This window comes from Schistocerca piceifrons, chromosome 5 (assembly GCF_021461385.2).
Source record: "Schistocerca piceifrons isolate TAMUIC-IGC-003096 chromosome 5, iqSchPice1.1, whole genome shotgun sequence".
In the NCBI taxonomy this organism is placed as follows: Eukaryota; Metazoa; Arthropoda; class Insecta; order Orthoptera; family Acrididae; genus Schistocerca; species Schistocerca piceifrons.
In genome coordinates, this window is record NC_060142.1 from 54,157,666 (window position 1) to 54,184,613 (window position 26,948).

General features: G+C 42.1%; 1 protein-coding gene across 2 annotated transcripts in view; it reads left to right on the plus strand.

Moving 5' to 3' along the window:
- The first annotated feature begins 1,199 nt into the window (after positions 1–1,199).
- LOC124798468 (cytochrome P450 6k1-like) overlaps positions 1,200–26,948 on the plus strand; it is a 103,099-nt gene continuing 77,350 nt past the window's right edge. The window contains exons 1-3 of one of the 2 annotated variants that reach the window (XM_047261898.1): positions 1,200–1,246; positions 20,814–21,043; positions 26,527–26,765. In XM_047261898.1, the coding sequence (XP_047117854.1) occupies positions 20,824–21,043; positions 26,527–26,765 (459 nt within the window). In that variant the 5' untranslated portion in view covers positions 1,200–1,246; positions 20,814–20,823. Of the gene's footprint in view, positions 1,247–1,607; positions 1,714–20,813; positions 21,044–26,526; positions 26,766–26,948 lie in introns of those variants that run through there. The other variant, XM_047261899.1, reaches the window with a different exon arrangement.

Here is a 26,948-nt window from a genome sequence, read left to right on the forward strand (position 1 = left end):
GCATTGCTGCGAAAGGTGGATATACACTGTACTAGTGCCGACATTGTGCATGCTCTGTTGCCTGTGTCTATGTGCCTGTGGTTCTGTCAGTGTGATCATGTGATGTATCTGACCCCAGGAATGTGTCAATAAAGTTTTCCCTTCCTGGGACAATGAATTCACGGTGTTCTTATTTCAATTTCCAGGAGTGTACTTCGCGTAATTTTAGTTAATAATGTATGGAATAATATTCTGGAATAACTTGTCTTTAAGAAAGGAAGTTTTCAATGCCAAAAAACATGCTGTAAGAGTAATATATGGTGCCGACACACGAGCATCTTGCAGAACGTATTTAGGCATTTTGACAACCGCGTCTCATTATTCGTATTCCCTCGTGAACTTCGTTGTAAATAATTCACCATAGTTGAATAGAAACAATTATGTGCACAGTTACAACACTGGACGCAAAAATGACATTCGTTACTCCATATTAAAGTTGACTTTAAGAACTACACCAAAATTTTTGATTACCTACTCTGTAATATAAAATGTCTGACAGACAGCAAAATGTGAATAAAATGTTGAAAAAACTTCTCCTTGACACCTTCTTCTACTTTGTAGGATAATTCCTAGTTTCATCGCACGTAAGAGGTGGTGCATAGGAATTACTAATTTACTTTGGGAAAAAGTTAAAAAAGCACTAAATGTTCAGCACATAGCTGTATTTATGTATGACTGTATAATATGAATATTAAGTGTCTCTACGTACAAAATCATAATAAATCCTCCACCCGATCCATGGAACATGAAACTATCTGATCATATACGATAAGAAGAATGATGTCACCGGAGCTATTGACATATCTTATGACTCACTGCCATAGATAGATCCGTCACAAGCGTAGTAGCTTCGATTTTACCTTAGCCACTACGACGGTGCACTTTCCTCTCGGACACACAGCTCTTCTGCTGACAACAGATGACTCAGGAATTCTCCGCCGGAGCCAAACTTTCACAGATAATTTGCCCCGTTGATTATCAGTCAAGGCGGCCCACTTCTTATATACAGATGGTGAGGTGAGACGGAAGGAGTTGGAGTTGAGGCAAAAGGCAGGTGAGTGTAGCAGCGCTCTGGCGTCGTTTCTCTCTCTCTCTCTCTCTCTCTCACTCCCTCCCTCCCTCCCTCCCTCCCAACTCTCCCTCCCAGTTTAACGGTATGCCTCATTCATACTATCGGGAGATGCACACGAGCTGCAGCAGCGAACGGGTGAGTGTAGCAGCTCTCTCTCTCTCTCTCTCTCTCTCTCTCTCTCTCTCTCTCTTTGTCAACTTAACCGTAGGGTCCATTCGCACATTCATGTCCGTAATAGAACCTGGCAGTCAGCGTATATCTATGAGACTCACGCAGTCTGAGACCTTCCGCGAACGGCCGACCTTGATCTTCACTGCGCATGCGCTGTTGGTGCCGCCTCACTTGTTTATCTGTCTTGGTTGCAGTATCGCTCAGTCTGTCAGTAGTGCGTGTGGGTTTGTTCTACAAACGACACGAATGAATTTCAAAACTAGTCTCCGTTTGCATTGTAACAAAACTCTCATGTAAGAAAAGCGTGCGTTCGTATTCTTCGGGTTAATTTTCTAGTTTTTGATTGCGAAGTGAGTGTTTTCGACTGACTGACGTTTCGCTGCCAGTATTGTCGGAGCAACGAGGGCTACTGTAGTGGTTAGCTACCTGATGTCAGTGCCACAGACTTCATGTTGTGTTCAGTTTAGTCACTTCATTGTTTCATTTTTATTCTCGCAACAAACTTAACAATGTCAAATGTGCCGATTGACAAATACAGCACTATTTTAAACTAAATTTACTTATATGGTTGTAATTTTGTAGTTGACTGGGTATTATTTATCTTAACTCTTTGATGGAGTAGGAGAAACAGCCTACATCTACATCTACATGATTACTCTGCAATTCACATTTAAGTGCTTGGCAGAGGGTTCATCGAACCACAATCATACTATCTCTCTACCATTCCACTCCCGAACAGCGCGCGGGAAAAACGAACACCTAAACCTTTCTGTTCGAGCTCTGATTTCTCTTATTTTATTTTGATGATCATTCCTACCTATGTAGGTTGGGCTCAACAAAATATTTTCGCACTCGGAAGAGAAAGTTAGTGACTGAAGTTTCGTAAATAAATCTCTCCGCGACGAAAAACGTCTTTGCTTTAATGACTTCCATCCCAACTCGCGTATCATATCTGCCACGCTCTCTCCCCTATTACGTGATAATACAAAACGAGCTGCACTTTCTTGCACCGTTTCGATGTCCTCCGTCAATCCCACCTGGTAAGGATCCCACACCGCGAAGCAATATTCTAACAGAGGACGAACGTTTGTAGTGTAAGCTGTCTCTTTAGTGGACTTGTTGCATCTTCTAAGTGTCCTGCCAATGAAACGCAACCTTTGGCTCGCCTTCCCCACAATATTATCTATGTGGTCTTTCCAACTGAAGTTGTTCGTAATTTTAACAACCAGGTACTTAGTTGAATTGACAGCCTTGAGAATTGTACTATTTATCGAGTAATCGAATTCCAACGGATTTCTTTTGTAACTCATGTGGATCACCTCACACTTTTCGTTATTTAGCATCAACTGCCACCTGCCACACCATACAGCAATCTTTTCTAAATCGCTTTGCAACTGATATTGGTCTTCGGATGACCTTATTAGACGGTAAATTACAGCATCATGTGCGAACAACCTAAGAGAACTGCTCAGATTGTCACCCAGGTCATTTATATAGATCAGGAACAGCAGAGGTCCCAGGACGCTGACCTGGGGAACACCTGACATCACTTCAGTTTTACTCGACTGTTTAAGTGATGGCGACAGTCTTCTGGGACTCTGAAGCGGTTGTTCTGTTTGATGTCCTCCCTCAAAGTATAGCAGTCGACTAGGAAGTGTACTGTGATAATCTCAAGAAATTGAGGAAACGACTTCAACTTGTTCAACGCCACGAAAATACAAACGAATTCCTGAATCCCCGTGACAGCACAAGATTTCATCCAACTCTGCCCAGCCAAGAGGTACTCACAAAACTTCATTGGCCTGTCCTTCCTCATCCACCGTACTGCCCCGATCTCGCAACTTCCGGCTTCTATCTGTGTTGTTTCGGTCCAGTGCTTCTTTGAAAGCATTTGGTGTCAGTTTTTGTGAACATATTGCACATCATGGAGAGGAGTCTGGTGGATCCAGTGTTTTTTATGTCTTGCCTCTCTCCTTTCAGGTGAAGTAGATGAATTACAGAATATTTATAATTTTGGGATCTTGTCTCTGGAAGGTCCTTTTCTATGGCTTCGCTTGCAGCTCTGACCATTCTTTTCAAAAAGCGTCATTTTCAGGCATTCCCTTCTATTTCCGAATGGCTATATATAAGCGCCATCTGGCAGCAATTTTGGAAAGTTATTACTTCACTACATGTGTTTTCGAGTCACCTTTGGGTGATTCCAGGTCAAATGATTAAGGGATGTATTTCGCCCTTCCCCCACGATCCTCGAAGAGTTGGTTCAAATTTTGTGTGTAAGTTTGCTAATCGACTCAGTGGTGATATACAAGATATACAAACTTCAGTGTTTTGTGAATAGGGGTGCCTGAAATAAAGAACAACAAAACATCGCGGCAAAATTTTACTACGAACTGCGACCTTCCTGACAGGAAATGACGAATCCAGTCGCACAACTGAGACTATACACCATAGGCCCGCAGCTTGATTAGAAGTCGCTTGTGAGGAACGGTGTCAAAAGCTTTCCGGAAATCCAGAAATACGGAATCAACTTGAGATCCCCTGTCGATAGCGGCCATTACTTCGTGTGAATAAAGAGCTAGCTGCGTTGCACAAGAACGATGTTTTCTGAAACCATGCTGATTACGTATCAATAGATCGTTCCCTTCGAGGTGGTTCATAATGTTTGAATACAGTATGTGCTCCAAAACCCTACTGCAAACCGACGTCAATGATATAGGTCTGTAGTTCGATGGATTACTCCTACTACCCTTCTTAAACACTGGTGTGACCTGCGCAATTTTCCATTCTGTAGGTACAGATCTATCGGTGAGCGAGGCGATTGTATATGATTGCTAAGTAGGGAGCTACTGTATCAGCGTAATCTGAAAGGAACCTAATCGGTATACAATCTGGACCTGAAGACTTGCCCGTATCAAGCGATTTGCTTCGCAACCCCTAAGGTATCTACTTCTAAGAAACTCATGCTAGCAGCTGTTCGTGTTTCAAATTCTGGAATATTCTATTTGTCTTCCCTGGTGAAGGAATTTCGGAAAACTGCGTTCAATAACTCCGCTTAACTCAATGTGAACTTGATATTATGCTGGAGTTTCTGAGACATGTTATTTGCAAGGGCAGATTTATTAAGTGTATATCTCACCCTCATTCTGTACCAAATTTAGATTCACTACAAAGTTGTACAGATCGTATTCTCCCTTGTACTGACGTGTTGACAACTAACTAACTGTATTTGTAACATTTCTGATGTTTAAATCTTGCTTGGTTTTTGAAGAACCGTGTCATCTACAGGAGATGTATTTAATGCTTTTAATAACTGATTAAAACGTGTTATGTTTGTGAATTTTAACAGCCTGTCTAAATGCACGACTGGTTTATTCGTTATTGGGAGGGCTGACATAGTTACTACCACTAACTGTATACGCAGCCATTAAGGAGTTTTCCGTATTTCGCTGTCTACGTAGTGTCATATTCAAGAAATTGATTTTTAAAATAACGTCAATCACGCCACGAGGCCAGGTGCGTATTTCCGAACTCGTGTTTTCGAGCGACGGCGCTGCGTTTCCTGGCAAGCGAATGTGAGTTAAGAGTTCGAGGCATGGTGAAGACCGCTCACGGACGGGTGTGTGGTAGTAAGCCAGGCCCGTTTTCTCCGTTTCGTCCTGTGCGGATCGCGCTGCGTTCTTAACCACAATTCATATATGACATAGTTTACAGTGACGGCTGGTCAAGTGCTTCACAAGAAAGCAATAAGAACCTTCTCCTCTTTCTTCTTCTTCTTCCTCTTCTACAATTGAACTGTTTAGGTATTTACCTGTTATGATACTGATCTTTTCCGCTGTCTTCCTTGAATTCTCCCTTTTTCGTTTGTATCTAAGGCATTTAGAGATAATCTTTGGATACTCATTCTGTCAATGTGTTCATTCCATTCTATTCTGCTTGTATTTATTTTAGTTCCTAATATATAAATGTTCAATTCATTCCTAATTTCTCCACTGTATCTATATCATATTCATATGTAATGTCATATCCTACATATCTTATACAAAATATTCTAATATTGATATAAAACATTAACTTATTGTAATATTAAACAAAAAGAATAGTGGATCCGTTTGTATCACTCCTTCAAAAATTGTTGGAATAAGGAACCCCAATTCGTAGAACCAAAACAAGAACAGGAGAATATGGTGGTGTATTTAGAACTACGGAGAGAACTTCCGTGTCCGTTCTAGTCCCTCGCTCGCAATTTTCATATCATCAGCCAGGCAATACAATCGCAAAAAAGAAAACGGAGGCTTCGCAAAAAAACTTTTTCCAACGCATCATGTTCACTTTGTACACTTCACGTATGAAACTGCCAGGAGAATAAAAGACTGAAAAAAAAAACGCAACACCAACAAATAATAAAAAATTGTTCAAATGGCTCGAAGCTCTATGGGACTTAACATCTGAGGTCATTAGTCCCCTAAACTTAGAACTACTTAAACCTAACTACCCTAAGGACATCACACACATCCATGCCCAAGGCAGGATTCGAACCTGCGACCGTAGCAGCAGCGCGGTTCCGGACTGAAGCACCTAGAACCGCTCGGCCACCGCGGCCGGCAAATAATTAACGTAGTATAATGAAATATCGGGAATGAATGTGTCTAGGTAACATATTTAAGTGATTAACATTGCAAGATTACACACAAGACACAAGCCATTGCAAATTTGAAATTATGGTACATTAATAACTGGTGTAATCGCCGGAATGTTGAATGCAAGCTTGCAAACGTGCATACATTGCACAGGTGTCCGATGTCAGTTTGTGGGATGGAGTTCGATACCTTCTGTACTTGGTCAGCCAATACAGGGGCGGTTAATGCTGTTTGTGGATGACGCTGGAGTTGTCATCCTATGATGTCCCATATGTGCTCGACTGGAGACAGCTCTAGTGATCGAACAGGCCAAGGTAGCATATCGACACCCTGCAGAGTATATTGGGTTACAACAGCGGTATGCAGCCGAGAGTTATCGTGTTTGAAAATACCCCCGGCAATGGCTTTTCTGAACGGCTGCACAACAGGCCGAATAACCAGATTTACACATGTACGCCACAGAGCGTATGGCTCAGAGCTGTCCTTGAAGTAACTGAGTTGTATCATTTCGCTGTGTCCCTTGGTACCAACTGCTGCTCAGATTGCTGCTGCAGATGCAGCACGATGCACCAGAGTTCAAAAATGGTTCAAATGGCTCTGAGCACTATGGGACTTAACACTTGAGGCCATCAGTCCCCTAGAACTTAGAACTACTTAATCCTAACTAACGTAAGGACATCACCCACATCCATGCCCGAGGCAGGATTCGAACCTGCGACGGTAGCGGTCGCGCGGTTCCAGTCTGTAGCGCCTAGAACCGCTCGGCCACTCCGGCCGGCTGCACCAAAGTCATATGCCGAGTATGAGAGTCTTCCCTTCTAGAAGTGCCTCATGGCCGTCTGTAGACCAGTCTCCTTGCGACAGTACACTATCGTGATCACCGCTACCAGCAATCGTATACAATGGCTATGTCGCTGCCAAGTCTTTCTGCCGTATCGCAGAAGGATCATCCCGCTTCTCGTAGCTGTATTACACGACGTCGTTTAAACTCCGTCACGTGTTGATAATGCGTCTTTTTCACCATAAAGACATTCTTGACTAACATCATGTCACCACGTCCAATCTCAGAGGTAACTAACACTCACGACATAGTGTATGTAAAGCAAACCTGGTTTGCATCCGCATAGTGGCATTACTAACGCCACTCTTATGCGACCGACAAGAAATATAAATATACGAGGCGTGTTTTTTTAAGTAAGTACCGTTTTGCCACACCGCGGCCGCAGCGCTGCGGCCGGCGTTCTGCGCATGCGCACTGGGTACCTACATCTGTTGTCTACGCACTGACGCCATTACAGGTTGATTCTCCCTTGTCTACGTTGTGTAGTGAGTGTTTAAGATGCCTCCGATAATCGTGAGTCCCGCCGACTGTGAAGTACGGGCTGTTGTAAGATTTCTTAGTGCTAAAGGCCTAAAAGCGATCGATATTCATCGTGAGATCTGAGCAGTTTACGGAGAAAACATTATGAGTGATGGAATTGTAGGAAAGTGGGTGAGAGCATTTAAAGATGTGCATGATATAACAACGGAGTGGGCGTCCTTCGGTCGTTAATGAAAGTTTGGTGCAGGAAGTGGACAATAAGGTGAGAGAAAACAGATGCTTTACGATTTCCTCCTTGCGGGATGACTTTCCTAATGTTTCTCATAGTGTTTTGTATGGCATTGTGACCGAGCACCTGAATTACCGAAAATTGTGCGCACGTTGGGTACTGAAAATGTTGATGGATGTGCACAAAACCAGATGTTTAGACAGTGCATTGACTTTCCTTGAGCGGTACCACAACAACGGTGATGATTTCGTAAGCCAAATTGTTACGGGCGATGAAACATGGGTGGCCTACGTCACACCAGAATCAAAGCAACAGTCCATGGAATGGCAGCATTCAGATTCACCCAGAAAAGTGAAGTTTAAGCAAACAATTTCTGTCCGGAAAATCATGTGAACAGTTTTTTGGGACAAAAAAGGAGTATTTCTTGTGGAATTTCTGCCTCGTAATGAGACAATCAATGCAGCAGCTTACTGTAAGACATTGCACAATCTGCGCCGTTCAATTCAGAACAAAAGACGTGGCAAGTTGAGCAAGGGTTTCGTTTTGCTGCAAGACAATGCCCGTGCGCATGTGGCGAATCAGACCAAAGATCTCATAACATCTTTTCGATGGGAAACTCTAGATCATCCCCCGTACAGCCCCGCTCTTGCGCCCAGTGACTACCATCTGTTCCTGCACTTGAAGGAACACCTGGGCGGTCAGTGTCTTCAAGGCAATGTCGAAGTCAAAACAGTGGTGATGCAGTGGTTAACAGACTTCTATGAGGAGGGTATTCAAAAAGTGGTACAACGTTATGACAAGTGCCTCAATATTGACGGAATTTATGTAGAAAGGTAGATTAGGGTACAGGCTTGCATGATATTGAGATATCATAGCACGTCTTTTTTAAATTTCAAAACGGTACTTACTTAAAAAAAACACGCTTCGTACATCATCTATCACATGCAGAAACACCCCTACCAACTTTCGTTTATGTCGCGCAGCTCGTTCTTGGCGTTGCTATTTTTTATTAATATAGTTTACATATTGAAAGTGCATATCCCACAGCATTATTTTTGCAGAGAACTTTAAAGGAAACTTAGTGACATTCTAGTAGACAGATTTGTATTTTTGAGAACGGCACATCTCGAATTAATTGCGCTGACAAAATTTACGTACAAGAAAATTATGCAAGGGGTATCTGCTTAGAACGAGCTTTGTATATGATGGAGTGCTTCGAACAGGATCAGGGAAAGCGACTGTATTCCTCTACCTTAGCTGCTTTTTACAGCCCCAGTGGCAAATATTTCTGAGGATTGCCAATCCGAAATGCCATACTCTGTTTTTAAATAATGTGAAAACGCGACGACATTTGAGTATAAACTGTCTGATTCCTTACCGCGTCAGAAGAGGGTAAAACCTCAGTGTTTTGTCATTCACATTCATCGTCTTCGTCAGAAGCGGCTGACTACGAACAATGCTTTGAATAACAATTTCTGCCTTACTACCATGCGTGTTCAGTTATTTTCATGGACTACGCTAGCAACTTGCCTGTGCCAGTCATTAATGCTAAACACTCAGACACTATTAAGTCGGTGATCTCTAATGAAATGCCACCTTTTTCATTAAACTTTCAGAGCGGAGTTGTTGGTCCTTTAAAAGGCCACGAGCCTGCTCAGCGAATACAGGAGCAGATGAAACAGCGGAGCAACAAGGACGCCGTCTTGTTACCCTACCACCACGCCATTCGAATTACAATCGAATTTAACGACCTGTCTTACCTTAGAACCTCGTTCCTTGAGGACGTGTTCAGCATAAATATTAAATAACGCCTGAGTAAGTCTACGGCTTACGTTCACTCCTCTACTAATTTTACTGCCTGCAACTGGTCGCTATTGAATTTCAGTGGTTTAATTCAGTCAAAACTTTTGATGTTATGGAATGCTTCCGATATCTCCTTTGTTTTCTTATAGGCTCTTCTCAGCTATTCAATCAAAAACGTTTAAAAAATGATGAACGGAACGTAAGATAGGGGAGACATTTATCTCACCATCAGGTTGTAAAACTTAGCTCATGAGATTAAAACGTTAAAGACACTGCCAAAACAATTCCATTGTTCACAAAATGAAATGGAATAAAAGCACATTGGGTTATCGGGATTACTGAAGAATGAGATAGAACCCATAGGCTTTGACCAATGACGTCAGAAGTTACCCGAGATGATGTATTGCACAGATTTAACAGCAAAGACGAACGTTGGGAAACAAACGAATGCGGGATAGAGAAAGATGGTAGACGTGTATCACGTATATCCGTATTTCGAACATAATGTTAGATTTATTATTTCTTTGGGTCCTAGTATCCTATTGTTCATTTGACCTATATAGCTCAACTGAAGAATGGGATACCAGTGCATAAAGGAAAGAAAAAAAAGGGACAGAAATAATGTTAGCATGGACTAACGCAGTTGACAAATATGAGTTGTGTACCGATCTTCTGTTGATCTATATAGCTTAACTGCAGTAAGGGATACAAACTTAACGTATGTCGACGTGCCGCCTTCGCTAACACTAGTACCCTGCTCTTCAGCTGACGTACATAGGTCAACTGAAATACAGGTGACAAATTTCACAGTTGTTGCTTTTTTCGCTTCCGCCAGTATTAGCTTCCTAATCTGCAGCTGGTACTAGTACTAGGGGAGGGAAAAGACCGAAATACTGTACGTAAAATTTGAATCCCATACTCCAGCTGACTTATACAGGTCAACTGAAGTAGGGGATACAAATTTTTCGTATGTCGGTCTTTTCGCCTTCGATATTACTAGTAATGGCTGAAAAATGTAGCAGTCATACTAGTGCTAGTAAAGGCGAAAAACAGCGACAGTTGTAATATTTGTATCCCGTACTGCATTTGTTTTTGTTGTTGTTTTCAGTCCTGAGACTGGTTTGATGCAGCTCTCCATGCTACTCTATCCTGTGCAAGCTTCTTCATCCCCCAGTACCTACTGCAACCTACATCCTTCTGAATCTGCTTAGTGTATTCATCTCTTGGTCTCCGTCTACGATTTTTACCCTCCACGCTGCCCTCCAATGCTAAATTTGTGATCCCTTGATGCCTCAGAACATGTCCTACCAACCGGTCCCTTCTTCTTGTCGTGTCACAAACTCCTCTTCTCCCCAATTCTATTCAATACCTCCTCATTAGTTATGTGATTTACCCATCTAATCTTCAGCATTCTTCTGTAGCACCACATTTCGAAAGCTTCTATTCTCTTCTTGTCCAAAGTATTTATCGTCCATGTTTCACTTCCATACACGGCTACACTCCATACAAATACTTTCAGAAACGACTCCCTGACACTTAAATCTATACTCGATGTTAACAAATTTCTCTTCTTCAGAAACGCTTTCCTTGCCATTGCCAGTCTACATTTTATATCCTCTCTACTTCTACCATCATCAGATATTCTACTTCCCAAATAGCAAAACTCCTTTACTACTTTAAGCGTCTCATTTCCTAATCTAATTCCCTCAGGATCACCCGACTTAATTTGACTACATTCCATTATCCTCGTTTTGCTTTTGTTGATGTTCATCTTATATCCTCCTTTCAAGACACTGTTCATTCCGTTCAACTGCTCTTCCAAGTCCTTTGCTGTCTCTGACAAAATTACAATGTCATCGGCGAACCTCAAAGTTTTTATTTCTTCTCCATGGATTTTAGTACCTACCCCAAATTTTTCTTTTGTTTCCTTTACTGCTTGCTCAATATACAGATTGAATAACATCGGGGACAGGCTACAACCCTGTCTCACTCCCTTCCCAACCACTGCTTCCCTTTCATGCCCCTCGACTCATAATTTTGAAAGAGAGTATTCCAGTCAACATTGTCAAAAGCTTTCTCTAAGTCTACAAATGTTAGAAATGTAGGTTTGCCTTTCCTTAATCTATTTTCTAAGATAAGTCGTAGGGTCAGTATTGCCTCGCGTGTTCCAACATTTCTGCGGAATCCAAACGGATCTTCGCCGAGGTCGGCTTCTACCAGTTTTTCCATTCGTCTGTAAAGAATACGCGTTAGTATCTTGAATCTGTGACTTATTAAACTGATAGTTCGGTAATTTTCACATCTGTCAACACCTGCTTCTTTGGGATTGGAATTATTGTATTCTTCTTGAAGTCTGAGAGTATTTCGCCTGTCTCATACATCTTGCTCATCAGATGGTAGAGTTTTGTCAGGACTGGCTCTCCCAAGGCCGTCAGTAGTTCCAATGGAATGTTGTCTACTCCGGGGACCTTGTTTCGACTCAGGTCTTTCAGTGCTCTGTCAAACTCTTCACGCAGTATCGTATCTCCCATTTCATCTTCGTCTACATCCTCTACCATTTCCATAATATTGTCCTCAAGTACATCGCCCTCGTATAGACCCTCTATATACTCCTTCCACCTTTCTGCTTTCCCTTCTTTGCTTAGAACTGGGTTTCCATCTGAGCTCTTGATGTTCGTACAAGTGGTTCTCTTTTCTCCAAAGGTCTCTTTAATTTTCCTGTAGGAAGTATCTATCTTACCCCTAGTGAGATAAGTCTCTACATACTTACATTTGTCCTCTAGCCATCGCTGCTTAGCCATTTTACACTTCCTGTCGATCTCATTTTTGAGACGTTTGTATTCCCTTTTGCCTGCTTCATTTACTGCGTTTTTTTATTTTCTCCTTTCATCAATTAAATTCAATATTTCTTCCGTTACCCAAGGATTTCTACTAGCCCTCGTCTTTTTACCTACTTGATCCTCTGCTGCATTCACTACTTCATCCCTCAGTGCTACCCATTCATCTTCTACTGTATTTCTTTCCCCCATTCCTGTCAATTGTTCCATTATGCTCTCCCTGAAACTCTGTACAACCTCTGGTTTAGTCAGTTTATCCAGGTCCCATCTCCTTAAATTCCCACCTTTTTGCAGTTTCTTCAGTTTTAATCTACAGTTCATAACCAATAGATTGTGGTCAGAGTCCACATCTGCCCCTGGAAATGTCTTACAATTTAAAACCTGGTTCCTTAATCTCTGTCTTACCATTATATAATCTATCTGATACCTTCTAGTATCTCCAGGATTCTTCCACGTATACAACCTTCTTTTATGATTCTTGATTCAAGTGTTAGCTATAATTAAGTTATGCTCTGTGCAAAATTCTACCAGACAGCTTCCTCTTTCATTTCTCTCCCCCAACCCATATTCAGCCACTGTGTTTCCTTCTCTCCCTTTTCCTACTCTCGAATTCCAATCACCCATTACTATTAAATTTTCGTCTCCCTTGACTACCTGAATAATTTCTTTTATCTCATCATACATTTGATCAATTTCTTCATCATCTGCAGAGCTAGTTGGCATATTAACTTGTACTACTGTAGTAGGCATGGGCTTCGTGTCTATCTTGGCCACAATAATGCGTTCACTATGCTGTTGGTAGTAGTTTACCCGCACTCCAATTTTTTCACTGCATAGGATAGGATCCCGCTGATCTGCTGTGGTCTTCCGTAGTCCCAAGCTGACGATTCTCAAGACATCCGGTGTCTGTTGTCAACTGACATGTTCGTGGTATTACAGGGTATGCGTACGTGTTGTCTCAACCACAATAGTGTTCTGTTGCTCGCCCACATTTTCCTAATTACTTAAGCGAGCGCCCGTCAGTTTATAGCTGCTTCTTCAAACAGGCATTGCAAATTTATAATTATGTAGGTACCTTAAAAGGAAAATACACAGGCGTTAAGAAATCGTCTTTCCGTTCTCATTAGCTAGTCCCACAAAATTCTGCGAACATTTTTAAACCACATGCTGTTAAAACAGCGTTACAGAAAAAAGATCTACATGGGTGTTTGAAAAGTACGTGCAGAAATAAAAACTACTTACGTGTTTGGGGTAAACCTTTTTTATTTTTCGACATAGTCTCCTTTTAGACTTAAACACTTCGTCCAACGCTGTTCTAATTTGTTGATCCCTTCCGTATAATAGGAATTGTCCAAGTCTGCAAAATAGCTATTAGTTGCTGCAATCACCTCCTCGTTTGAATAAAATCTTTGTCCCCCCCAGCCATTTCTTCAAATTGGGGAACAAATAGTAGTCCGAGGGAGCCAAGTCTGAAGAATAGGGAGCGTGTTGAACGAGTCGGAATGCTACTTCCATTAATTTTGCGACCATAACTGCTGACGTGTGTGTTGTTGGGTTGTCGTAATGTAAAAGGACCTTTTGCGGTCCAATCACCGGCGTTTTTCTTGCAGCTCGGTTTTCAAACGGTCCAATAACGATGAATAATATGCACCTGTAGTAGTTTTACCTTTTCCAGATGATCGATGAGGATTATCCCTTGCGAATCCCAAAAGGCAGTCGCCATAACCTTTCAGACCGAAGGACTGGTCTTCGCCTTTTTTGGTCCACATTCTCCCTTGGTAACCCATTGTTTAGATTGTTGTCTCAGGAGTATAGTAATGTATCCATGTTTTATCCAAAGTGACGAAACGACGCTTAAAGTCCTGCGGATTCTTCCTGAACAGCTACAAACCATCCTTGCAACGCTTCAGACGATTCCGTTTTTGGTAAAGCGTGAGCAATCGCGGAACCAATCTTGCGGATAGCTTTCTCATGTCCAAATTTTTATGCAAAATATTATGTACACGTCCATTCGAGGTGCCCACAGCACTAGCAATCTCACGCACCTTAACTCTTCTGTCATCCATCACCATATCATCGATTTTATCAATTATTTCTGGAGTCGTAACCTCCATAGGGCGTCCAGAACGTTCAGCATCACTTGTGCTCAAATGACCACTCCAAAAATGTTGAAACCACTTATAAACTGTTCTAATCGAAGCTGCAGAGTCACTGTAATGTTTATCAAGCTTCTCTTTAGCCTCCTGAGGCGTTTTGCCTTTCATAATGTTTAATCACCACCCGAAATTCTTCTTCGTCCTTTTTTGACAATCACTCGACTTCCTTGATTCACACGAATGCAAAACACAAAGAAATAGACCAATATGGCTGAAACTTGGTGTGCGTTCTTTCCAAAGATGCTACTAACTAAACATGACCTCGATACGCGCCGGTGGTGCCATCTCTCGCACTTTGCACGGACTTTTCAAACGTCTCTCGTAGTTAATATAAAATGAAACATGTCGTCGTTAAAAAGACAAATAAGTTTGAAAGATTGGGATTTTATAAAACTGAGTGCACATTCTATGGTGAAAACTGTATCGTCCAGTCACATTAATGTGATCGCCATCTACGTTCGACGTTAGCATGCAGTAGCCACTCACAGATGGCAGGTGGCAGCACTAGCAGCGGAGTGTGTATAAAGAATTACGGAGGATCGCATAAAAAATTGCGGACGTTCTCGTGCCCTCTTGGTTAAAGTACTTCGTGGATGGCAAAATGGCGCTATCCAAAATCTGCGCCGAGGCAACCACGCCTACGTGTAGTTGGTTTTTCCTCGATGCGATGGCATCTACCAGCAGGACAACGTAACGTCCCACACAGCTCGCTGTGTATGTACGTGGTTCGAAGAGCACCTGGTTGAGTTTATCGCACTCCCACGGTTTCCAGTCTCACAGGACTTAAACCCAATAGGTAGCCTGTGGGACAACCTCGATCGCGCTGTTCGCGCCATGGATTCTCAATCGAGAAAACTATCACAGCTGTTCACGGCATTGGAGTCAGCATGGCTTAGCATCCCAGTTGGAACATTCCAGAACCTCACTGACTCTCTGTCTGCACGCCTCGCAGCGGTCCGCGCTGCAAAAGTTGGCTATTCAGGCTTTTGACAGGTGGTCACGTTAATATGACTGGACAGTGTGTATTGGACAGACGGGAAGAGCATTTTCGGTCACATACGTGGGACATAAAGAGGCATTCAGACTGGATAATTATGACAAATAAGCTGTTGCGAATCCTGTATACGAAACAGGCCTACCTCATAAAGGGAAGGGGAGAAGAAGACTTGGAAAGAGAGGAAACTCGCTCCGCTGGAAGAACTGGAGACCGTCACTTACGAAAAGAAACATGGCAGTATACTGAATGCATAATTTAATGGCAACGGAATGAGATTTCTGTACGCCTTCGCGGAATTATTTTAAGACAGATACATAATTATGGCCGACCCCAGGAAAGATCAGATTTCGGAGAAATACGCGAGGCAATACTGTTTCTACGACATAGCATTTGCAGACTTAGAGAAAGCTTTTGACAATGTTAACTGGAATGTAATGTCATTTTCACTCTGCAGCGGAGTGTGCGCTGATATGAAATTTCCTGGCAGATTAAAACTGTTTGCCGGACCGAGACTCGAGATGTTTGCCATTCGCGGACAAGTGCTCTACCATCTGAGCTACCCAAACACGACTCTCACCCCGTCCTCACAGCTTTGGAAGGTAGGAGACGAGATACTGGCAGAAGTGAAGCTGTGAGGACGGGGCGTGAGTAGTGCTTGGGTAGCTCGGATGGTAGAGCACTTGCCCGCGAAAGGCAAAGGTCCCGAGTTCGAGTCTCGATCCGGCACACAGTTTTAATCTGCCAGGAAGTTTCTTAACGGGAATGCTTTATTTAAAATTCTAAATGTAGCTGGGGCAAAATGCAGGGAGCGTAAGGCTATTCATAACTTGTATAGGAAACAGACGGTTATTATGACAGTCGAGGGGCATGAAAGGCAGGCAGTGGTAGAGAAAGGAGTGCGACAGGGTTTTAGCCTATCCCTTATATTATTCAACCTGTGCATTGAGCAAGCAGTAAAGTAAACCAAATAAAAATTTGGAGTTGGAATTTAAGTTCGGGGAGAAGAGATAAAAAACCTTAAGGTTTTCTAATGATATTGTAATTCTGTCAGGGACTGCTACGTACTTGGAAGAGCAGTCCAATGGAGGGCACGTTGTCTTGAAAGTAAGATATAAGATGAATATCAACAAAAAGCGAAACAAGAATAACGGAATGTAGTCGAATTAAATCAGATGATGCTGAGGGAATAAGGTTAGGAAACAAGACACTTAAAGTAGTAGATGAGATTTGTTATTTGGGCAGCAAAATTATTGCTGATGGCCGAAGTAGAGAGGATATAAAATGTAGACTGGCAATGGGAAGAAAAGCGATTCCGAAGAAGGAATTTTATTAACACCAAATACAGACTCAGGCGCTCTGAAATCATTTCTGGAGATCTTTGTGTAGCCATGTGTAGAAGTGAAACAAGGACAGTAAAGAGTTTTTGGACGACAAGAGAATAGAAAACTTTGAAATGTGGTGCTACAGAACAATGCTGAAGATTACATGAGTAGATCACGTAACTGACGAGGAGATACTGTACAGAACTGGGGAGACAAGAAATTTGTGGCACAACTGGACTAAAAGGAGGGGTTGGTTGATAGGATACACTCTGAGTCATCAATGGATGACTAATTTAGTATTGGAGGTAAGTTTCAATGGTAAAAACTGTAGAGGGAGACTAAGAGATGAATAGAGAAGGCAGATTCAGAAGGGTGTAGATTTCAGCTGTTATTCGGAGATGATGATGCTCGTGTAGGATAGAGTAACTGCCTGAAAACAGTCTTCGCATTGAAGACCATAACAGCAACAACAACATTATTGTAAAGTTACAATACCTCTTTGATGAGGACCGCACATTTAGTAAATTGAAACCCGGTAGTCAAGGGAAGGCAAGATTCGATTACGATTGTGGAAGGGGCCGTAATCCGTTACTATTGGTTGCCTTTTACAGTAACACACATTTATTTTTAAAACAGTAATTCCAGACACAACATAAATTAAAAAATACCGCACGTTATTAACGAAGGAATACACAACTGTGTAAATAAAAGTGTTTCCAGTGTGTTACAATTTAGCAAATCACCATAAAATACAAATACAGATAAAGTTAAAAAAACGAGCAACTGTGATTACGGCTGAAGGCCTTATACGCCAAGAATGGCAATAAATTAAGAATGTTTAAGAATTCGCTGCAATTACAACTTACAGGTACTGAAAAATTAAAAAGTAGGTGGCCACAAACACAGCAGAAGGTATCAGATGCCAGGATATAAGGTTTTAACGCTTACTGCTAAAATACAAATATCGAATTATTTTTTCAAAGCAAATGACCACAATCACAGCTGAAGACCTTACGCGCCAGGAACGGCAATTATATAAAAAATTTAGAAATCTGCTGCAAAACAGCAAATACAAGCAAAGGTTAATTAAAAGAAACAAGCAACTGACCACCAAACGGGTGAAATGAGATGATGGTAATCTTGTACATACATAACCTTTAATGTAGGCATTACAATAATAAAACGCAAGATCCAGTCACAGACGGTGCTCCAGGAATCGACCTCTGAGAAGGTCCGGCAACAAACACTTTCGCGAGCGATGAGATAGGCAGCCAAGAGTCGCATACACTTCACGAGATGGTAACTCAGACTAGTGGCAGTCTAGCGAATGACTAATGATAATCTTGTTGAAGCCACCTGACGTCCAATAAACCAAATGCAAGAATGGAACAATACGCCAAAGCCAGAACCGGTGGACTGGACTACGCCCCCAGAATAGTGCGCTTAGAGCGCCCGAAACGGGAAAGGAATCACTACCACCAGAGTAGAAGAATCACAAACGGCCTACAGTCAAGAAATCTGTCAAAACTACACAGCAGCGGCAGGTAACTGGGGCGTTAGCGGCCACCAGGCAAGAAAAGTACAGCTGGTTGAACTTAACAAATTGTAACAAGCTGAACGCAGTAAATAGTGACAAGAAGTCGAGGAAAGCTAATCAGATCCGCTTTCCCCAAGCGCTCCACTCGCTGCTCTTCGCCTCGGCAACACTCCGAGCAGCAACACGAACCCAAGTCACTCGAGAATCGCGAGATCTCACAATGGTGGGGGTTTCTCTACTTGGATTGAAATGCACTCATCTTAAAGACTGCAGGATCTGGTTTACGACGAGGTCGTGCACCTTCATGACCACAGCCCTTCCATTCGGCAGTCTATGTGCACCACCAGCAGTCCCAGCGTGTTCCCGCACTGCGCGGACCTGGCTCCTCCTGAGTCCCCAACCAAAGTGCTACACTCACACGACATGGAAAAACAACGACGTCGTCCCAAAGATAGAGCAACAATTACTGCATATCGATAACCACCGCTGCTGCCACAGCTGACAGGCAACGCTTGTGAACGAGTGGCGCCAGTCAAGATGAGAAGAAGACAAACATCTGCAACCCTGCCAACTAAAGGATACAGTCTGGCCTCCAACCTACAAACAACACTAACACGAGCTGCAGCTTGGCTCAGAAATGAGGAAAATGTAGGCCACCTGTAGAACAGCATTTTGGTTGAGTTAATAACTGCGTTCACGTTGTATTACTGTGAGTCCGTAACAATTACCCGGACCCCTGCAGAAGCGTCAAGTTGACATTCTTCGAGCACATAGCAATCAGCAGGGTAAGGCCTGGTGCAGTGTGCGGTGTGAGATGACGCGACCACTGGCAGAAGTTGTAGATCTTAATGTAAGACGAGGACACACAGTCCAGTATGTTTTCATTCCATTCCATCTTGTGAACGTCGCAACTGCGTTGGAGGACTTTTTAGCATTGCCTCTCCAAAACAAGTTGCTGAGTTGTGTGTAGGACAAAAATTATGGTTGCACGCTACCAGTTATTCCAACAGTAATCTCAAATCCGTCATGGATAATTTGAAATTACAGAATGTAAGTATCTTAGCTAAGCTCCATTCGACCTTACGTAGTTTGTTCCAGTATAAAAGCGTTGTCTGTACAACCTCAATATTTTCCAAAACTAGGGCAAAGTTAGGGACGTAAAAGGAGGGACTTACAAGACAGCTTCAAAGACATTCAGATCAGAACTTCTCGACGTATTCGTGCTTTTTTTACTTGTTAGTATCAGTACCCATGTCATGTAATATAATGCAGCCACCAAAGAAATTATACCCCCTCAGTAAAACGTTTTTAGATATTGACCTGTATGCTCTTCAGCCGTATGATGCTATATGTTATTTACTACGGCTGGCGAATAGTGTAGATTAGGATCAAAGGTGGCCGAGCGGTTCTAGGCGCTACAGTCTGGAACCGCGAGACCGCTACGGTCGCAGGGTCGAATCCACCTCGGGCATGGTTGTGTGTGATGTCCTTAGGTTAGTTAGGTTTAAGTAGTTCTCAGTTCTAGGGGACTGATGACCTCAGAAGTTAAGTCCCACAGTGCTCAGAGCCATTTGAACCATTTTTGAACCATTTGGGTCAAAGGATCACGGACTTCAGCATATAAATTGCAAACGCCGCTAGAAGAGCTCACTGCATTGGGGAAATACAATTAAGACGTAAATAAGGTCGAATAAATTTTTTTTTGAATTAAATGTCTCTGAAGCTGCCAGGTAGGCCGAAAAGCTAGTTAACTTGTTTTATTCTTTTATATCCCTAACTGCCCAGTACATATTCGCCTTTTCCTGTGCTTTCAGAGGACCATTTTTCACTCTGGTTTCCAACATTTACTCTACCATAATCGCCATATCTTGGCAAATGATGAAGTTTTTTTTTTTTTTTTTTTTTACTCAACCAGAGTCTAATCCGATATAGGTTTTTTATTATATTGTTATCTTTCGAACCATTTTACTTATATCGTGGCAGCGGAAAAAGCTTTGACGGAACTGTCCGATTCGTCGCTCAAACCTTGATCAATATTCTGTAATATACCTACAGAAAGATAGATGTTCTATTGACTATTAAACTGGGCGATGATTTGGGCTAAACCAAAAACTTTTCACCTCACGTTCCTAGGTCAAATAGAAACGAGTACAAGGAGCCCCCCCCCCTCTGCGATTCTGTGCGCTGTACCAATAATGTGACTTCCACATTTATCTTAATTCTGTTCGCAATAATCTTTCGAGTATCTTCACATGCTGCATTTATATGCGCAGCATATACCTCTGCCCCACAATCGCAGGATTCACTATCTGCTTCAGCTACAGGGGCATTTCAAAAGACCATATACTTCTTGGTCTGAATGATGGTGATAACGATGATTTCTTTTTCAGCTGCAGCCAAAGCTTCCTTTGCACAAAACGCCACTGGCCTAAATGGCTACAAACAACAACTCAATTCCCTTACGTCCCTACGAGTACTATGGCTGTACGCATAATGTGGCAAACGTCATCGTCTACAGACTGTAAACATCTAATATAAAACGAGGTGATGATAATGGCACTGGAAAGTTCCTTTCTGGTGGTGACATTTTACATGCTAGTAAAAGGACGGTACAATGCGACGGAAGGACGAGATGTTACAAGGAAGCAAGGAGACGTCACACTCATTTCACTTATATCCGGTTCTGTTTCAGATTCTTCAGCATGGCTTTTTACGCAGAATCGTGGCTCGCAGAGCTGTTGGTAGCCCTGTCACTGGTAGTGGCGGCGGCGTACGTGTGGTTCTCCCACTCGTACAAGTACTGGAAGAAGAAGGGAGCGCCGTATCTGGAACCGCAGTTCCCCTTTGGTAACGTCTACAAAAGTTTTGTGGGCAAGCTCTCAATGCCATTGGATATAGTTGACGCCTACTGGCAACTGAAAGGTATGACTGGACGTAAATATTATTTAAATCCATTATTTTCCCCATGACCACTCGCAGAGATAGTGTCATACTTACTTTTGATTAAATTCCATCTTAGAATAGATATCTGTTATACGTCTTTATTGAAAATCCATTTTTTCGGAAACATTTTTTTTTCTATAACATGCATTTGATCCAACAAGATTCTAACACCTTTTTCTCTCAGCAAACTATGCATATCGCTCGTTTACATCACTGATAGCCCCAGTGTTACCATCAGGTTTCAGATGGAACCATCGCGCTGGACTAGGCGCTCTCGACACAGTGGCAAGTCACTTTGCACACCATGCAGATGAGGTAGGAGATGCCAGGTCTGCCCCCAAGACAAATCCTTCACCAGAATCTGCAGCCATATCATGGATGTTTTCTCCCAATCTGACGATTTCCACTCTGAACGGCCAGCAGTACCCTCCAGACGTAGAGATTGTTGGCATGGCGTGCCCATAGAGATTGCGTACATCCAAGTAGAAACTGTAACTTATATCATCAGATGGCCTGTACTCCTACTCGTTGATTTGTGGGTTATACACTATGGTGTGCCTATATAGACATTGGCAGAGTCCCCTGTGAATCCCACATTCGAAGAAGAGCAGCACGTCAATATCAGTCAACACTTCCACGTTCACATTTGCTCTCCTTAACATTACGCCCATGTAAAAGACCTGGCGTGGTGTAATTCCCTCTGGGGAGTCGTACGACGATACATACTGCCACACACAGTACGTGCCGTTCTCTGAAGGTTTATGAGAGACATCAGGGTCACCTTCACAATGTGCCACAGGAGCTGAGGGGGCACCTGAAGTCAGCAAAAACGATGAAGGGGCATCGCTTAAATTTTAAGAACTTCTTATCCTTTGTAGGCATTTCCACATTTACCAGTTCCTGGCTCGAACAGTCATTCAGGTGCCTTTCTAGATACTAACTCTTGGTAAAACAATTTAGGCACCTATCGTAAGAATGCCGAACACCATCGTGGTTTGATAACTACTGGGAAAATAGGGCGACAGGTTTCTGATCCAGACATAGCGCTCCTTCTCGCCCTTGGAGAACAGCAACAAATCTACGTGTTTGTAGTGCTGACCAGATAATTTTGAAAATTAGAAGGAACTACTTTATGCAATAAAAATTTAATTTACTTTCTGTGCTGTGCTTTCACAAATGTTTAAATAAGTTCTCTTTCCATGACATAAAAAATGACTCCACATATATCAGGTATGATTAGAGAAATAGTGCTCCCAGGCATGCGAAACAGGTACATCGGGGACCTGTATGAGTCTCCTACAAAGTTAGTATTTCGGAATTCCACTTTTTTTAAAATTGTATGTTTCATACAAATAAATAAAAAGTAAAACTTCCTGGCAGATTAAAACTGTGTGCCGGACCGAGACTCGAACTCGGGACCTTCGCCTTTCGCGGGCAAGTGCTCTACCTTGCTAGTTCTGCAATGTTCGCAGGAGAGCTTGTGTTAAGTTTGGAAGGTAGGAGACGAGGTACTGGCAGAAGTAAAGCTGTGAGGACGGGACGCGAGTCGTGCTTGGGTAGCTCAGTTGGTAGAGCACTTGCCCGCGAAAGGAAAAAGGTGCCGAGTTCGGGTCTCGGTCCAGCACACAGTTTTAATCTGCCAGGAAGTTTCATATCAGCGCACACTCCGCTGCAGAGTGAAAATCTCATTCTGGAAAATAAAAAGTGCTGTTTAATTCGTAGCTCACCTGCAGCGATAAATCGTTGCGTGCCAAGTATTCGCATCTTCGCTGAAATAGCTGTGTGAAATGTTGGGTCTTGATTTGAAATGACGTCTCGTATCTATGTTAGCAAATACTTCACATCGTTTTGTAGAGATTCTACAAAGGTTTTCGAAGCTTTCCATGTCCTCAATACTCTGTTCTTGCAACAGGTTATTGCAGGTTCCATACTGTGGTCCTCTCAGTATCCAATCACTAAACCAGATACTTCTCGTTTTCTTGTTAGCATTCTTTTTAATAATTAGAAGACCTGCAGTATATCTGAGCCGCCTGCTCGTCATTTTACTTGCTCCCGCACTCAGACACATGTTGCAGAACTTCTTGCATATTTCTCCCGAGTGCTGTGGAATCGCAGCAGCAAGTGGCTCGTAGAAACTTGCAGCGATGACTTATGCAAACGACATGCTAGTGTAAACCCAGCTTAACAGCTTTTAGCAAACCAACCTCGGCAGCAGAGTGCAAGCATTTTCATTGGTCATTTCCTGTTCTCACTAATGACACTCCTCTGCAAAGTGCTGCTTCCTGCTGAGACACTCAGAATTTCTTTCCTAGTGGTATTAGAAGATACCTGCCATCATGGAAAGTGACAAGCCCTTAAATCAGTCTAGTAGACTCAGACCATAGCTTATTTAGATAATGCTACCCACAGACTGGGAAACAGCCCCTGTCACCTTCGATACCAGAAAATGACTCAAGCGTACTTATTAAGCCATCCATTCACAGCCAGACTTGTTACCTGACCCCCACCATCTCCCCCTCCGACGGCCGGAGTGGCCGAGCGGTTCTAGGCGCTACAGTCTGGAACCGCGCTACCGCTACGGTCGCAGGTTCGAATCCTGCCTCGGGCATGGATGTGTGTGATGTCCTTAGGTTAGTTAGGTTTAAGTAGTTCTAAGTTCTAGGGGACTGATGACCTCAGAAGTTAAGTCCCATAGTGCTCAGAGCCATTTTTGAATCTCCCCCTCCCGTCACCGCTGAGTGGGTCGGAGACCTGTCTGAATTTGTGTGGGCACATTCTTACTTGTCTGCACTGACAAGAGTATGAGGTGGCAGGTAACAGTTGGGTAAACAGGTAGAGGTCTGTCAGGAAAACCGACACATTCATGCCACGGACCTGACTGCTATAAAATCGCCCACACAAAGGCGAAAGGGTCAGGTCAGACCCAAATGGGGGTGGGGGGCAGCCAACTGGTTAAGCCGTCTATGGGGGCCTATTAACCACGGGACGAGCATAACTGGGTGGCCATGAGTGAAATGTCACAGGATCAGAATCATATTAGACTGAGTAACCGAAACATCAAGCAACAAAGGCGCTTATACTTCTACCATACCATTGCTTCAGAATGGGTATGGAGTTCGTTTAAACAGCATTCTCTTTCAAGGATACCTCGGATTACAGATTTACGAAACGGGAAATAGATTTCTCGCCACCTGTAATTTCTATTTACATTATTTTGGTAATACAGAACAAGGGTGAGGGAAAAAATACTGACAGAGATATAGTATCACACACAGTCAGTATCAAACATTGAGAAACCTTCAATATCCATTAAATAATTGGATGCAGATGGCTACGTGTGTGGGAAGACTGCATGGCAACATTACAACGTGTAACACAGATGAAACTGGTACAGGTTGTGGGCAATAATTACAAAATGTGGCGTGTAAAGTCTTTAATAAAATAAATACGCGGATAATCTAAATGGAAGTGAAGACCAACAAAAAAATTATTAAGTATTTGAATAATATGCTTCAGCTTTGAATTTCTCTTATAACTTCATTTCCTTTATTATAAACGAATTTCTGTAATCTTTGTCCACTTTCACACAAAGATGAACACATAAGCAACTTTGTAAAATATCCAGCACCTCTCTAGCAGCATCCAGTGATAGCTTCATATGCAAAAATCAGAAACTCTTAAACGCAGAATGTGAGCCCTAATGAAATGAGAACAGCATTTATGTTTTACCTTTGTTCTACTGTCGCAACTTGATGTTGCACTTTTTAAATATGTTTGAATGCCGGAGGAAAATTTGTTATGTCAACCAGGAACAGTTAACTTAGGGCTGGAAAACGTAGTGGTGGTGAGAGGGCGGGAGGGGGGGGGGGGGGGGGGAATAATAGACCAGAGTAAGTAGAACAAATTAAAGACGATGTTGGATATAGTAGTTATGTAGGTTTGAATATATTAGCACAAGACAGCAAATGACGAAGTGCCACATCATACCAGTCGACAGTCGTAATGAAGAGTGAAAAGATATATTTCTCCTCTCCTTTGTTTTCTGATTTGCACAACCATAAATTGTCACGTGTCTTGCCAGCTAAGAGGTAAATGTGAAACCCGATGTGTCCTTGGTGTGTGAATGTCAGTGACCATTGTCTCCTTCATGACACTACCTCCCCAGCCTCAGCCTTGTAACATGTAAGCAATGTTTACGCCCATGTATACAAAATGGTAGGACTAGGTCCCTAAATTACCCTGAATAAATAAGGGAAAGAAATACATTTTAATGAAGCCTAGTGAGGTCGGTAAGTGAGCATGTGACAGTTTGTCGCGCCTCTAAATTTCTTCCATGTCATAAACCAAGTCATTCTTTCATTCTTAAGTGGATACCATTCTAGCCACTCCAGAGGAGAAAGAAATTCGTTCAGTTCATCTTTTATCCTCATCAACATTAAGCTACCTGGAAAAGATTCCTATGAGCGCAGTAAAACGGATCCAAGAACTCTTTGAGTGCCAACAACATAAAAAATTTATATTTTTCACATAATTGACCTTTTTCATTGTAGTGAGCAACTAATACAAAAATAATTACTCAAAAAGTATACAACAAATTGTTTTAAAGAGGTGGTTTGACTTGGGAATATAATTTTAAAGTTTTTCACAAAATTAACTTTTACCTTAATAGTAAGCAACGAATACAAGAGTAAATTAGTGAAAAGTGAACAACCAAAATGATATTAATGTTGTGGTTTTATTTTGGAACCACTGGGACATACAGTTTTCAACCACCCCTTGAAAGCAATTTCACATTTTTCCTACACACAATCCCACACATCGGAACTTCTATGATCTCATAGTGCCTAAAACAAATTATAGACCTAAACAACAAGTAAAAAACGGACCTAAAATTTAATGAATTTTATCAAATGTACTGAATGCTCTAGTGATTCAGTTTAGAAAGCACATGTAACAGCAGTAGTACAAACTCAAATTTACGTTACAGTTACTTTAGATATACTTATTTTGACTATTAATGACCTCCTCAACATGATCAACATAAAAAAATACACCTCACAATCTCCTACAATCACATAACACCTCAGTGTACCACTAGATGTCTCTGACTTGCAATAGCATCAGATGTTTCATGCGAAAGCACTGGAACTTCCAAATAATAATAATAAAAATATAATGTTGGTTTCATGCAGAAACTATTGGTACTCAATGGGTTACACGACGGCCAGAATAACACTGTACATCCTCATAGTTATAAACTATAGTATAGAGGGTAGTGGATTACTTACTGTGAAAATTTCCATAGTTTTTGTTCATGGACGCATATTTCTAAATACTTTTCTGCCATGAATTTGACAGAAGTTTGCAGAGTATGTATGTGTGCATACACAATGCCAAAATTGGGCAGATTTTCGTTTTATATACAATATTATCGAGTTTATCATTTGAAACTTTTTTTCCAGGCAATCGTTTCGGCGGAATATATTTCTTCACTCGACCAACCCTGGTGGTACTGGACCCGGATTTGATCCGTTGCATTCTCGTCAAGGACTTCTGGACCTTCCAAGACAGAATGGCACTCGTAAATGAGAACGAACCCATAAGCCAACACCTTTTTGCTATTCGTGGGAACAAATGGCGCAGATTACGTGTGAAGTTGACGCCCACGTTTACATCTGGAAAAATGAAGATGATGTTCCAGGTGAGACTACTGCCCGGCATATTTATAATTTGAACCGGAAGAAACACATTTTGTAACTGCTAAAACGACTTAATTCCGCCATATTTGAACTTCGAATCATGGTAACTTTGTAGCAGGCGATTGGCAGGAATTACTAACTCATAACTATACACCGAAACAAAATCAATTGTTATTCCTCAGATT